The 16,535-nt window shown below is 37.6% G+C and overlaps 2 protein-coding genes across 4 annotated transcripts in view; one reads left to right on the plus strand and one right to left on the minus strand.

Moving 5' to 3' along the window:
* FGF7 (fibroblast growth factor 7) overlaps positions 1-11,482 on the minus strand; it is a 52,282-nt gene extending 40,800 nt beyond the window's left edge. The window contains exons 1-2 of one of the 2 annotated variants that reach the window (XM_075207963.1): positions 11,138-11,482; positions 10,077-10,628 (exon numbers count right to left, since the gene is read on the minus strand). In XM_075207963.1, coding sequence (XP_075064064.1) covers positions 10,077-10,362 — 286 coding nt within the window. In that variant the 5' untranslated portion in view covers positions 10,363-10,628; positions 11,138-11,482. Of the gene's footprint in view, positions 1-10,076; positions 10,653-11,137 lie in introns of both variants that reach the window. The other variant, XM_075207962.1, reaches the window with a different exon arrangement.
* FAM227B (family with sequence similarity 227 member B) overlaps positions 1-16,535 on the plus strand; it is a 408,110-nt gene that overhangs the window by 167,507 nt on the left and 224,068 nt on the right. The window lies entirely within an intron of this gene.

Below are 16,535 nucleotides of genomic sequence, written 5' to 3' on the forward strand. Positions count from 1 at the left end.
CCTTTATTAAATTGATACTGAAGATTTGCTTTGCAATTCTCCATGAAGATCTGGCTACTTGGTGTTAATGTTGTTTGATTTCTTGTGGTAATTGTGAGATTGTCATTACTGAAAGTGTTATTAAATAAATGTAAGTGATACCATATTATCCTAATAGCCACTTGCCTGTTTCCCCATGTAACAGAAGTTGTGGTTTGCATAAGTGTTCCCTTTTTTTATCTTTGTTTTTATTTCAGGCCTGTCCTCCTCTTTTATATTTCAGTAAACATCTTTCTAATTGAAAGTAAAATTATATAATAGCGCCTCATTGTATATAATGATTATTAATCATGCGATTCCTGAACATTTATATAAAGTAGGGGAAAAAACACCTTGTATAAGAAGGCTTAGAGGCAACTTGTGTCTATATATGTATTATATGTGAAACTAGAAATGTCAGCATATATTGCGAGAAAAAGAATTGTTGCTCATTGTCAGTCACAGGTTGCCAATACTTGGTCTAAATCTTGTAGGTGAGAATTTCCCGTGACTAGCTGACAAATTTCATTATCTATAGTGCCTGCTTCGTATCTGTCTTGCTGCAGCTCAAGGTGACATACAGGTGTAAATGTGTACATGTGAATTTCAAAGTGATTGTCACACAGAAACCAGATGTATAAGGCATCATTTAAAAAATATGTAATATCTTTTAATCAATTGACCTGAAGCTCTGATTAATGAGTACAATTTTACTTGTTCTTTTGATCCTAAAGGGAACTACCATTTACAAAAGCTGCTTTGCCTCAAGCTATATGTAATGCAATTATCCCAGGCTTGCCATATCACTCCCTTCCAAACAAAGCAAGACGAAAAAGAGACATTAAAAACATAGACAGGAATTGACAACATACCAAGTTCCCATCACTCTACAGCCCAAGTACTGTACAATTGAGATGTCTGGAAATCTTACTAATAACAGTGAACGTAAACTATTAGCTTTGTGAGGAATCTCACGTAAACCTGTGAATTTATGGTACCTTTTGTTTGGAAGCCCTAATCTTCATGCTCTAAAGTCAGTCTGTGTTATACAGCGTCTTTGCACGCTAGGTTCATTGTTTTATTTCAGGCAATAAAAAATAATGTAAAACAGTCCACTTATAAGCAATCTACTTACATGTGCACAAATATGCTGTATCCCATATATTTTTAGCTTTCATTTTCTAAACTGTGCTGGAAAAATGTCAGCTATAATCAAATCATATTGCCTATTTTTGAACCTGCCCTCTGCAGAGGGGAGATCCCAGGGAAAAGTGTGGGGGACATGGCACCACGATTTGCATCATCACAGCTCTGCCCGACTCCCCTCTGCTGCGCAATAATGCGATTTTGTTTCATCTGTGTTAAATTATAAGGTTGTTAAGTAGTTCTATAGTCATTTAAAATCATGTGGCCGCAGGATGAGGATTTTTTATATAGGTTCATAGGAATTTAGAATGCACAAATTGTATGAGGTGATCCTCACATCCAGGTGTGTTTCACCACCACTGACAGTTATACATTCCATCATGGAATATTTTCACAATGAGTCATACGACACAAGTGACATCACTATACTTTATCTATAAATTGGGTTTTGCAGCATATTTTACATACATTCATATCACTTTTATGTGTTATATATAAGTAAAAAAACACTTTTGCCATGGGTAGGCAAAAACACTGCCAAAGACTAAGGAGACATATCACTTGTAAATGTCAAATGCCAAAATCAATGCACTGGACAACCAGTAAAGAAGAGTTCCAACTAAAAGCTGTAGTGGTTAGTAAATCAGGCATTTCAAAATGCACAACTATGCTTTTTATAATCACATGTTGATTAAACTTGTCTACTCTCCCAGAATGTTCAGAGACTCCTGAATTTTTTTGTAGAATCCTCCCAGATTCCAGGGAGAGCAGGGCACTCTCGCGCATCTAGTGAAGTTTGGAGGGAGCTTGTTGTCATGATTTGCAACAATTCTCGTCATCGAGGCCCCATATCCCACTGCGTAATGCTGCGAATTTTGGGATTGCATGTCAGGGGTGGGGCCATTATGGTGCAATTGCCACTTCCCCTGCACTTTTCACTTGGACCTTCCTTCCGGGATCTCCCAGAGGAGAGATAGCAAATGTAGGAAAGTAATGTGTTGATATGCAGTGTAGATAAATTTAGAACAGTGTCATATCACTTTCAGTAGGAATCTGATGTACATGCGGTAAGTACATTAGATCTGCAAACTCTTCTGTATGTTGAATATTAGCTTGTGTTCCACTTACAGACCAAGATGCAATTTTGTGTGTCTTAATATGTTCCTTTAAGAAAGGAAAACTCATAAACCATTTTTTAAAATAATAATCATATTTGGTTTTGTTTTCTTTGTAACATGACAGCAGTTGTGTTGGGAGTGCAGTCTCTGTTTGGCATTACATTCTTATGGAATACTCACTGTTGACAACAGTCTGTCTTGATTATTTCATGGACTAAACAGTGTTTGTACATTATGTTTACTCTGGAGCAGAAGTGTCATAGATGTCAGGTCCTGTCTGCCTGCCCAAATATACCTGAGACTTGATCCTCCTCCACAATCACCCATTTTGAAAATGTTCTACAGCAGTACAAAACAAAACTACAGTGAAATTGCAAAATTAATCATTGTTTAATTGCAAAATTATATAGTTTTCAATTTGGTCACTATAATATGTAAGAAAAATAAAAAGGTTATAATTAGACAAACTCCTGTACTCATAGCATACATGGCCTTTAATTGCCATAATTCAGTTGGTGGTAACTAGTTTTAGAAAAAAGCTCAGCAAAAAATATTATTTATTATTATTATTCTTCCCAAAACTACTTTTAGAGTTAGTGCAACCCCAGAAATTTGCAATTTAACCGCATAGTTGTCCTAAGTATGTGGATACCAAATTATGTTTTTATATGGACTGATGAATTTATAGAGCCCAAAGACAAAGGTATACATTTTAGTTTCGGCATCATTTTACTTCTTTTGAAGCTCTATAAAAACTTAGGTACGGACAGGAATAAGTAGGGATAAAGTAGGGATTGGATGAACATTTTCCATGACATTCCTGTCTTGATACTGGTGTAAATCTACAGACATTTTTGAAGTAATAAATTCTGTTAATTGCTATATTTCTATTAAAAAAAAAAATCTGTTGTGCTTAAGCTGCTCTGGGGTGAGGTCTTCGCCTTGATATACACTGTTTTGAAAACCACAGTTGCTCCAGACCCTGCCTTAGCCCTTCTTCATATATACCTGACTTCCATTTCTAAACTAGATCGCTATCTCTTAAGACACATACTAATAGCAGCTAGGGCAACGATAGTCCAAAACTGGACGTCTCTCACCTCTCCTACCATATCCTGAATTATCTCAAAGATTCAATATAGCTTTGAGATGGAGACAATAGACATGTCCTATTCCACATCTGCATCAGCACCAATTATGAGATGGTTTAGATTACATAAATATGTTACAGACGGCCCTGTCACAACTCGAGACGCCCTTGTTTCCTCACCACCCCCTACTCCAGCGGCCCTTATAGAATCTCCCCAGACCAACGAACATGTTACACCCCCCTGCACTCCTGTTATACCATGAATATTTTCATACTGCCGTAATGTAGGACAATAAGCCTTGGTGTGCACTTATTTTTCTTCTTTGTCTGTATAAATACTGCTGATATTATAGCGTTGTTTCACTTGAGTGACTCCTTCCCCCCTGTGTGGGAGTCCCCCATGTATTTGCCTTTTTGTTCTGTACCTCCATATACTTTTGAAAAAGTTTCAATAAAAATTATTGACAGAAGATAATTTTCTAAATATTACTTGTGCAGGCTTCAGCTGCACACAAGCAGATCTGATGATCATTTTAGTAATTCTCAATAATGTGTGTTCCCATTCCCCAAAATAATCGTCTGATATGGTCAAAATCCAATATGATCCGTTCTAATTTGATTGCATAAAATAGAAAATCTGGTTACCCGTGATCCTTTTCATGGGACATCAGTCGACTACACAATTTTCAAAATGTTGTTTTAGAGTATAACTTGAAAAATTGCATTTACAAAATAGTTGATGAAAATATTCTCCTTAATTGTAAAAGGGAGGTACCTGAGCCACTGATAAGACATACGTACTTTGTGGGTTGTTAAGCCTCACCACCATATGACTAGATCTATGCCATTTGGCCCTTCACATGTGTGACCAAATGACCAGATCTGCATATGTATGGCCATTTATATGCAGTTTATTGGTCTCAATCTATTGTTAACTGGAACATCCCACATTCTCAACCAGCTAAATGTAAAACTATATAAAAAGTCATAAAGGGCAATAATTTTGTCAGCCAAACTGAACACTGTATGAAAAACTATTAAAGACCACAACTGTATTTGTCACTTTGTCTAAAAATACATTGTGTGTACGATTCCAAGTTACAATTATTAAGTGGTTATTGTAGACCAGTCACTGGCAACTTTATCATTCTTATGTTAATTTATTCCAAAATCAAACAGTTTAACTGTTTCACCTCCTGGGACAGATAGACCAGATGATGTGGTCATTCACAGTTCTTCAGGAGTTTACCTTACTTTGCCACAAAATTATGAATTCTACAAACGTGAATATTGCTTTTCCAGGTTGTTGATTGCAGACCTCAGTCATTCATTAAAATGTTTATATACTTAGTTTGTTTTTGTTATAGTTATTTACTTATTCACTCTTTCTCCTCAGTCACTTTGTTATTATTTATCCAAGATCAGATTACCCAAGTCACTTTTTTCTTACAACTTTAATGGGCTTTAATCAGCATTAAGTTAGAGTGTACAAAAGAGCAGAAGACCCAACCATACTGTGATGATTATAGAAAAATATGTCACTGGTTGTTAAGCACTGCAGTAAACTGTATTTAAATACTTTGAGAGATAAGAGCCCTGCTCAGAAACTGACTCTGCAATTTTAATCAGCTCTAAATAATGAAAACCCTTTCTTTATATCAGTGTTGTTGGAAGAATGTTAGAACAAACTTTTATAGGAAACTAACATAATAAATGCACAGCATTTTAGTTAATTAGACTGCTCTTCAAAAATACTTCTAGAGCTCTCATAAATATTATTCTGACATAGATTTATTCCATAATATCTGGTGAACAAATAAGAACAGGAGTTATTTTATTTAATGGTCCTTGTTGGTTAGAAAGATTAATACATTTTAAACCCCACATTTAGCTTCTTTTTTTTTTTTTTTTGCAATATTTTCTTGTTTGCAACCGATTTCTTAGTCTGTTTCCAGTGGAACATTTTCCAGTGCCTGCAGTTTACCATTATGCTTTGGCTAGCACATAAGCTAATTTGTTAATTTAACTGATAGATTGGTACAGCATCTTTATAGGTAATTGCTTGCATGTGCCATCAACATACTGTTAATCTAAATTACTTGTTAAATACAACCTTCACGTAAGAATAAGGAACAGTTACTGGCTGTAGTAGTATTATTATTATTATTATTATTATTATTATTATTATTATTATTTTTATTATTACTATTATTATTATTACTATTGTTGTTTATATATTGCCACTATATTACACAGCGTTTTCCAGAGAATACTGAATCATTTGCATCCATTACTTAAGTACCACTAGTGAAGCTAGTAAGTGCCATAGCTTGTTTCTCTGTCAGCACTATGGAGACAGACTAAAATAGTTAGAATAACAAATCTATTTCATCGCTTTGTAAACTCAATTTTCTACAAACTGCTTGATATCATTTTGTTCCCATGGATCATTTTACTATTAAAACCAATGAAAAGAACCCATCACTCTTATGCTGGCCACACACAGTTATATCAACAAATTGGTTTAATATCGCTGCATATGTGGCCCCAAATGATCAGCATGCCCAGGAATGATCCGATCAAGTTTCACTGAGGGTATGACTGAAAACCTGGTTGGTAAATGACCCTATCAGCGACTGTGTGTGGTCATCTGTTAGCCGCACTATCAGGTCCCTCTGTCTGATTTGACCACCCAGAATAATGGCCATAATGGATTCTGTCGCTAAGCCAAAATTCCACAATTGCCCATGTGTGCCCAGCATCAGTTAGTTAGTGTGTAGACAAAAACAAAAAAAGATCAGAAAGTTTGTCCCAAGAGACTAAAGGAAGATGCATGAGATTATGTTGCAATGTCTCAGTTTATGGATGTTTATAAGTACAGATACGCCTTTTAAGAGGCACCTCCTAATTTCATAATAGGGTAAAATATTTAGGTTTTTTTTGGCCGATAAATGGCAAACAAACATACAAAATGTGCTCTAATGGTGTAGAAGAACTGAAGTATTACCAGAGTCTAGGGCAAACGATGAAAATGACCAAAAAACCTTTTTTTTCAAATTTGATTACATTTAGAAGAAATACTTTGAAACTTATGTTTGATTTCTAAAACAAATATACAATTCTGTTTTGAAGTAAAGAATGTGACTGCACAGTTCTGCAGCATATATATTTGAGTCCTTATGTTGTTAAGAGGTAACATCCCATTTTGTCACTCGGCGTTACCTGCAGGCATTGTAAAATAGTACAATTATAAATGAATTACTAGGAGATTCTGTCTCGAGCTTGTAATTAGGTTACCAATTATGCCCTTTTAAGGTTTAAATGATTCCATTGCTTAAGGCTTGTTGCCTTTAGATCTAACAAAATACATCAATAACTTTATTTGTCTTGATTAGTCATAAATACACACATTCCACTGAATATAAAAGCTTGGGAGTGGTACTGATACAGCATTACAGCAGATATAACATTATATTAGACACTGTATAGATAGTAAACAGTTTGTAAGTTGGTATTCAGTATCAACAGGCCAGCTAACCGCTCTAATTTGTCCACTAAAGAGCTCTTTCTTCTCTATAAGTACTCTGCTTAAATTCCACAAGTACTACCTATGTATAATGAGTACACATGCCACCAATTTTAGATTTGCCTTAACTATTTTTTGTTGGTAGGAATTGATAAATGTAAACTAGTGAGGTACCCGTTAAATCAGTTCACTATTCTCTTAGTGTTGTACCTTAATGTAGTATAAATGGGAACACAAGTGATTGCATTTACTTGAGAGCCATTCGGTGCACAGTAGATTAGAGGTGCATCATTAATACCATGTGGAATGCCAGAAGAGATGAAAAACCAGAATCAGACACACTGTACTATCTATAACTAACATCCCATTTTCTCACCACAGGATTATCTCATATAGTCCCTGTATAAACATTTTAGTACCTTGTCTGGTGTTCAAAACATAACACAGACATGTGTTAGTGATTGATTGTTTTTAATGAACACCCTAAAATAATCAAGCATCTGTTGGAAATAAGTTTTCACAGAGAGTTCTGAAACTATTAGTAACTAATTATTAAAAATAATAAAATAAAAATGAGTAACAACCAAAGACCTGATTATTATATTGAGATGAACTATAGTGGGATATTAAATCTCTTCAAATCTGATACTAACACTATGAAATGGTTAATTTTACAAATATTTCCTTCTTGATTCATTTGCAGCATGACCACTAAACCATTAGCAGTGGCTTTTGATGGTCACAGCAAAGACTTTCGGGCTATAGCAGCCAAGATAAGCTCATTCCTGTGAAATACGAATGGCGTAAAATACTATCCTGGCTCCTGCATCAGAGTAGCAGTGTAACGCGCCAGCTTAGAGTCCACAAGGATCAAGTCTCACACACATTAGCATGGTTGACTCCATATTGATCTGCCAAGAGTTTTTATGTTTAGAAATTATAATACCACATAGTAATTGAATGATGTTCTCTAATCCTGACTTGAGTAATCAAAACGCATAGAGCAATGGAGCTCTAAAAAATAAACAGGACCTCTTAACATACACATATCTAGTAATCTTCACTAGATTTTACTAGTCCTATGCATTTCAGGCATACAATATTCAAATCATCCATGTGGTGACAATTTCTCATGGTTGCAACCAATTGTAACTTTGGAAATCTATCATTTATAATCTGAGTATACCTTCATATGGTTGATGGACCAGTACATGAATAGAAAGTTGGTCTCTAATTTGCCTCTAAACATGTCAGTCTGTAAAGTAAAGACATATTTATGGTAATGTGAGAAAGACATATGGTAATTTGAACTTGTAATGTATTGCTATACATCATATATAGAAGTTGTAGGTTCCACAATATTGCATTTTTCATAAGAAAGCATTGCTTTGCATAGTAGATAGTAAAACCACTGATACCATTTAAAAGCCCTTTATTTATCACATTTAAAATACCTGCCTTGAATTCAGTATTGGTATTTCCTTAGTTATAATACATTTTCCACATCCTCGCACACCACATAAACCTTGTCAGAATATATCATTCAGATGTGAAATCTACTGACATGATGTACTCCACAAGTCATTGAGGGTTACTTGCTAACATTGGTCAAAGCTGCAAATTTGCACTAAAATCTCAGCAATCAATCAGATTTTTGCTTTCATTGTCAAACGTACACTAGGCAGATATAAGCTAATTGCTGATTGGTTGCTTTGGTTCTAGTGCAGATTTCCACCATTGGGCAGTGTATGTAAATATTGTATATGAGTTGCATTTGTGTTTATATTTAGTGCTCTGGAATATACAAGCGGTTTTCCCGCTCCATCCATTGTAGTGCAAATTATGTGCTACTTAGCATCATCTTCATGTCAATCTGATGCTCCGGTCTCTAAAACTGAAATCAACCATCCCTTGTACTCTATTATTCTGGATGATGCATTATTTTACACACCCAACATCCAACCTGCCTAAGTGAATTTGATGTGTTACATCGCCTTTAAATACCCTGTCAGAGTGACATAATCCTAAATATGCCTTTGGAGTTTTGTGACTCTGTTACATTATTGATGTGTCATCCATTCATTTAATTCACCTGTTCTGTTAATCATTTTGTTAACTCCCTCTGAAATATGAATACAGATATTTGTGTCACATGGGAAAATACATATGTCCCAGACTTTGCTATATAAAAAAATAATAATGCTATTAAATAGCATCATTTCTGGAGACACCTGCAGTAGGATGGACTCCACCTGCCAGCCGTCCTTCCACTCAATGTATTCTATTGTTATAATTACTACTACAGTCCTCTAACTCCTCGACCATAAATCAGCCTTCAATCTCTACAACTTGCTTATCCCTTTTTGCTATGGAGTAGTATTACCAGAAGGATCATCTACAGATCCATCTATATTTTAGGTGTGCAGTAGCTTATACAGAACCTGTCACCTGTGGGAAAATGTAATTTTTAAGTAGTACATTGTGTACTTTGCATGCATAAAATAAACAGTCACTCTGTGCTCCCTTTGCTTGGAAGAGAATATAAAAAGATAACACTTTGTATGCAAATAGCCATGCTGAATACTGTCTTATGTTCTCCCACAGGCAGTTTATTTTAATTCAGCTTACCTGCCTCAGCGCTCGCAAGGCATGGAAGCTGCAATCTAGTTAGGAAGCCACCCAGAATTGAACCGAGTCCAGCTATTGAGTTCAGCTGTTTGTATTGAGCACACACTGTTTTTTAATTACGTCTACTTTTTTCCCACAGGTGACAGGTTCTCTTTAATATTTAAAATTGTATATATCACTCCTATTCCAGTGCATACAAGATACGTGCATATATTTTGCAAATTATGCAGAGCGACAAATCTTATGTTGTGAATTCCACTTTAATTCATTAAAATATTCTTACTCTTGAATTGCTTAGCAGGACAAGATGCATTTAGCTAATGGTTACCAGATTTAAGTAAATAACTAGCAATCAGTCTGCATTGTATTGTCTAAAAAGTATGTCTATGGGAATAAAACACAAATCTCATTTATCTTGGATTATGTACATTATGTGGGGTGGATCAAGAAAAAGATCACAGTATAATTGCATTATTATTTTCATTCATTTTTAAAGCAGAGTCATATTTTTGTAGCATGATGATTAATGAAGCATGAGATGATTACTTACTGTAGCTGTTGTTTGGGTCCTGGGTACCCTTCACATTACCACGCTTATCAATCCACAGATACCACTGCGTTCCACAAAAAAGTTTCCTTATTCTTACATCCCCCCCTTCCATATAATCATAGCTTCTGGTATGCCGCTCAGGGCTGGAACAGTTCACATTTACAGCCATTTGCTCAGGAGTCATGTCATTGCAGGCTAATGAGAGCGTGCCCAGTAGAAAGATAATGTAAAGGTATGGTATGTAGAGCAAAGTTGGCAGGATCCAAGTTAGTATCCATTTGCGCATTATAGTGCAGTGCTCTGGGTGTTCATGAACATCATAATGAAACGAAAATCTCAGGTGGATCTGTGTTTTTAGGTCCAAGACCTGATTGTACACTTTGCTATTGGTGTAAATTAAAATGACTCAGGATACCTCCAGGCTTGTCTTATTGTCTTGTGGCTATGCCATAAACTGTGGACCTTGCAATAGTGATCTGTCTACGTTGTGTCCTCAGAAGATCAGAATGGGATGACCTTGGCAGTCGTAATATTCAAGACCACTCAGACTTACTGTTGAATGCAAATGTAACAGAACTGTAAAGATATGATAAAGTTTATAGTAGAAGCCAGCAACCCTACCCATGACAGCTGATTAAACATACTTCTACTTAAAAACTAAACAAAGTTTTCTTTCTCCCCAGTGTACAGCTAATATTGTCTAAAACAAGTACATGAAATCAAACATGATAAGTATATTGTTATCATAGTGCACAATTATTTGGCTTTGTCATTAAATGATATATGTTCACGCTCATACAATTCTGTATTAGCTAACACTGTGAAATACAGGGAACACACACTGTTTTGCAAGCATGCCTTATGGACAGCAGCATGTGAGCTGAGCTGTCAGGAAACACTGGGATCACTAAACACTATGTTACAGAGACATTCACTTAAAAGTGCCCTTAATTCTATAAACAATTGTCATCTAATCCAGTGTCTCACAGAATGAAGGAATAAAAGAAAAGCCTTGCAGATCTAGAACACTAATTGTTGTTTAAAAAGCAAAGATAACTTACTTGTTCTCGATGATAACAGCTGGATGTACGTGTATTCCATTTCTGCTGCCTGGTTTTTGCAACATGAGAGTCTGTAGCGGCAATATTTCTCAACTCAGAAAAACTGTAGTACATTCCTAATTGTTTCCATAAATCAACATGCAAGAGGGGTTTTCTGTGTGTGTGTGTTGAGCCTGTTGTTGTTCAATGCTTTTCGATAAATACCTTTTGGTGACCTCACTTGCAAGCAATTAAATCTAACCACTCAGCAGCTGAAAGCAAGAAGAAGAGGAAAAAAAGTTGTACGAATCTCAGTCATCATCAGAGGGAGCTATGAGCATGTTTAATGCTTTCAGTTATAAGGACTGAGCTGCAGCTGCATTGTGGGAAGGCAGATTGCAGAATACTGGAAAATATCAAGAGCTATATACCGTTACAGAAAAAAAAAGTTCTTAGAAAATGAATTGAAACTCACCACATAATTTAATGTTTTCCAACAACGTCATCCTTCATGACTCAGATTCTATACAACTTTATTTAACAATGTAGACTCTTTTTTTTATTAGCTAATATGTACTAATGTATACATATAAATAATTATGAAGCTGAATATAAAAACAGAAGCACAGTTGAAAAATATAATACAAGTATGCTGATTTAAAATTCATATAGTGGTCTTTTTATTTTAGCAAGGAGTTTTAAAGCGTCTACTATGTCTGGTGCATAGTATAAAGTATCATCGTCTATATTTAAAGTCTGTGCATGGCGTGTGGAATTATAATTAGTGTAGACGTTAGGAGTTTCAGAGATTAGGGACATTCCCAGGGTAAACCTGGTTCAAATCACAGTATCAGCTCTTCCTGTGATCTTGTCATTGCATGTTCTAATATCTCAGCAAGTATACCGAGATTGTAAGTTACATAAGGAAGAGACTTTTAAAATGCACACCATTGCTCTGCCACTAAGACAGTGAGTTAAGTTTTCACTTACGTTAGTGGTGCTAGCATGTTGTGATCAGACAGCTTGTGAGGTATATATTGTAATATAATAGCTAACATATAATAACAATATTACATATTCAGATATAGCCTATGTAGTTTTAGTATAGAAGAATTCTGCACGAAAACCGCAGTGTTTGGAGTAAAAATAAAAACATTACTAGTAGTGGCTATAAATATTCCACAATAACTGAACTAAAATGTGTAGTGTAGCCCCCCGTTTCCTTCTGTCATTTCACCCCATTACATTTACCCATACCACCCCATTCTGGGGTTTTTTGTGACTATCAATAGCGTCACAACAGTATAGGAGAAAACACACATAGGTTGTCTGTTCAGTTTTTATTGTTTGTGAAAGGGAAAACAAAAGAGTCTAATCCATTCCCATGCCGAGCCAAGCTTCCTACATCCTTCAATTCCCTGTCCCCTAACTGCAAATGCAGCCACTCAAACACCTGGACCACCCAGGTCAAAGTTATTCCTACAAGGGCTGCTTGCAATAAACTAAAGTAACGACTTATAGACCTTGAAAGTGGATAAGAAAAGAACCACTTTCTTATTTGTCATGATATACTAAGTATATTTTTGTTTTGTACCCATTTTAGTAGATGTTTTTTGTTTCTTTTAATCATTGATTAGAACATCAAACAGGAGCAAAAATCTGAGCTATCCAGTCTTCCGTTTCCTTGTCTCATCAGGCTTAAGACTTTCTCTTTTTTGACACTGAGTAAATATGACACCCATTTTCTAGAGAAATATCATCATCATCATCAACTATTTATATAGCGCCACTAATTCCGCAGCGCTGTACAGAGAACTCGTTCACATCAGTCCCTGCCCCATTGGGACTTACAGTCAAAATTCCCTAACATACACACACACAGACCGAGAGAGACTAAGGTCAATTTTGATAGCAGCCAATTAAACTACCAGTATGTTTTTGGAGTGTGGGAGGAAACCAGAGCACCCGGAGGAAACCCACGCAAACACGGGGAGAACATACAAACTCCACACAGATAAGGCCATGGTCGGGAATTGAACTCATGACTCCAGCGCTGTGAGGCAGAAGTGCTAACAAATATGATTTTTATTGGAATTGCACACTTTTTGTATGTTGCCTGATTCCTCAATGTACACATTGTGACTTGCTGTCAGGGTATAGTCTACTACCAGCGTCATAGTTTACTAGTTAGTGTAGGGACTTTAGTTGGATATACACACTTTCATAAAATATAGGATACTTAGAGTAAAATATGTTACAAATATGTTTTTATTTCTCCTTCATGTTATGATGTTACCACATTGCAGCTAAAGACCCAAAGTATAGAATCCCCACTTAGCTGTCCAATAAATGCTCCTGTGAAAGTCCCGTGACATCAGCCACAAACGCCCAATACTTAGCGCCTATGCTACTTGTCTTTTGTAATGCAAGCCACTTTACCATACATTCTCCTATCACCACAGTCAACACCCACACACAGTTGCCTGCAGCAACAGCTTCCACATGCCTAACAACTACAAAACATACACTTTAATCCCAGCCCTATTTCAGCTTGGTTAATGCATATAATTTATATATAACGACAGTATACAGCAGAATACACACTTGTAAAACCCCAGAGTTATATTTACAGTTGGATGCAAAGGTTTGGATGGCACTGGTCAAAATATATGTTTCACTGAATCTCTATGTGAAAAGAATCTACCAAAACCTCAACGTGGCACTACCAACCCAAACATGACATATTTATGCTTATTTTAAAGCACAGTTATTATTTGTATGCTGAGTTTGAAAGAAATAAAACAGTAAATGTGGCATTTGAAAAGTTTGGGCACCCCGTCAAACTTCCTTTGGCATAAAGCATACATTTCTTGTATCCAGCTAAGGGGCATATTCAATTAGGATTCACGGCCATGATTACACCTGGCCGCACGGGTCCCAGTATCGCAGCATCGCGTATTTCTGTGCGCACCCCATAAGGCAGCGCACAGAAATCCGCGATGTTGCGGTACCGTATTGGCACTGGGAGAGAGTAGAGGAGTAGGTCTTCTCTTTTTATCATAAGATTTCTTACTTAAGGCAGAAGTTTGAGACCGTCTGCGTTTGATTTGGGCCCACCTAGCCGAGAAATCTTGTAAAAGAGTATTCACAGAAAGAACTCCAGATGCAGGTAAGTCATGGAATGGAGGAAGTTTAGGATGAAATCCCTGAAGAGCAAAGAAAGGAGAGGCCTAGGTGGAGTCATGAGAATGATTATTATGTTTGAATTCTGCCCAAGGTAACAGATCGACCCACTCATCATGTTTGGCCGAAATATAGTATCTGAGGATTTTCTATCGTAACAATTCCCCCGCCTTGCTGTTAACCATCGGGCAAGCGCCAATACTTAGCACATGCACTTTCTGTCTTATGTACCACTGTAATTTTGAACCTTGCTTATTGATCTTTGGGCTTTGTGAGCATCCTGAAAGATCTGAATCCCCTCCTATGTGTTTAATGACTTGGAACGCAAGTACAATGACCATGAAACATATAGGAGTGGAGACACAAGTCTTTGTTTAGACATGCATTGATATGTGCAGAAGCATGAGACAAAACTAACCGGAAATTTGAATATTGGAAACAGTTAAAATATTACTTTAAGTCCAACCTAATAGCACTTTAGGCTGTAATTAATCATGAGGGTGAGGGGAATATCAGGACAGTATTTATTACAAGTCACTTTTCCATATTAAAATCTTTTCATACATGCCATTCCATATAAAGTGTGCCAGGAAGGTGCAAAAAGTGTCCTATTGAAACATAGGATGACTTATAATTTTGGTACCTTAGATACCTGTAAAATTCAATTCAGCTACATAGTCCACCAAGACAAATAGGGAACCTTTTCCACCCATTGGATTTCAATCAAATTTTTGTGTCCCCCAAAACAAAATCTTGTTTTGCATGTGGATGCATAACTAGGCTCCTATAATGCAAGCAACACCTCTCATCACAAGATGCAAAATTTTGCACCCAGCCAGACACCACATTTTGGCTTGTAAGTACCTGCACTTCCACATAAAAATATAGGTGTAGGGGGAGCGTGGCCTGGCAGACATTCTGAGAGGACGCACGATCTTGGGGCTCCGGCTCAATCACCTTGTTTTTTCTATCCATAGGGCTATATTGCTGTCTAAAAGCATCATCTGCTTTTCTCTGGTGGAGCAGACACGGGACTGGATGTTCTCCCCAGCTGCGGAGCTCCGGACCGCGGGAATACAGGCCGGTAATATCCCTACGGCCTTTCCCGCCCGCTGACCCCAATGGCTGGCCCGTTTCAATCGCAGACTTCCTTCCACCACCAGGTTGCTCCCCGACAAGGACCTTGACCATCCCCTCCAGAACCTGTGGACTTCTGCACCCATTGGCAGGGGGTCCTCTCACAAGAACTTCGGGCAGCGATACTGAAAAGGACCACCATGCAACTGAAGGGTTCCTGTCTCCGAGGAAACCATGAGTTGCACAATTCTTAGCCCCGACCTCCCTCCTATACCCTTCCTGCGCATGCTACAACTACCGCAGCAGATCAGAAGAGGGCTTTGCCCCCCTAACATCTAAGTTCAACTCAAAATACTGTGCCCGCGGGTCCCGGCAGGAACCCGTCACTTCCACACCTGATTTTCTCCGGGACTCCTGCTGCCAAACCCACATCACTTACCTGTCTGGCCTGAGACTTTTGTAGTCTCTCCCTGGAACAACTGGTGCCTGGACAATTCCTGGCACTGAGGACCATCTGCTGCATATTGGCTGTCTGCGCTGCATGGTTCAGCATTCACAGGCTCTACATGGCCTGCTGCTCTCTAGTGGTCAGTTGCCTACCCTACTATACCTGTGTTCCTATGCATACAAGGTTCCCTCTGATATCAGGACCAGGCTCTCAGTCCTTCCTTACAAAGGCTACTTCTGGTTACTAACCCACTCACCCTGTATTTTACCTGCAACCGCACTCCGGGGCGGACGTAACCTTGCTTCACCCCAACCCGGATCTCCTGGGACGTTCAATGATTTAATAACCCTCCACATGCTTGCGGGAGGGGGGGGGACTTTTCTACATCGCTTTTCAATTCCAGATTCATGTGAGTCCTCCCACCTACGTGGGCCCGTTCTTTGTATTTTACTCTACTATCCTGCTTGGGTATACCACACCTTCAAAAATTCCTGCTTAAATCTCTAGCTCTCTGTGTTCTTCCAACATGCCTATGGGAAGTAAGAAATCTCATCCCAAAGGACTTCCTCAATATTGCTCGAAACAACCGACCTCAACCCCGCACTGGGTGAGGACAGATTCGCCACACACTTCTGCTGATTCTGACTCAGACGAGGACGACATATCCCCGATAACAAGACCGGACTTCTTAACGCTAATTCAAGAAATGAA

Source organism: Mixophyes fleayi, chromosome 4, assembly GCF_038048845.1.
Source record: "Mixophyes fleayi isolate aMixFle1 chromosome 4, aMixFle1.hap1, whole genome shotgun sequence".
Lineage (NCBI taxonomy): Eukaryota > Metazoa > Chordata > Amphibia > Anura > Limnodynastidae > Mixophyes > Mixophyes fleayi.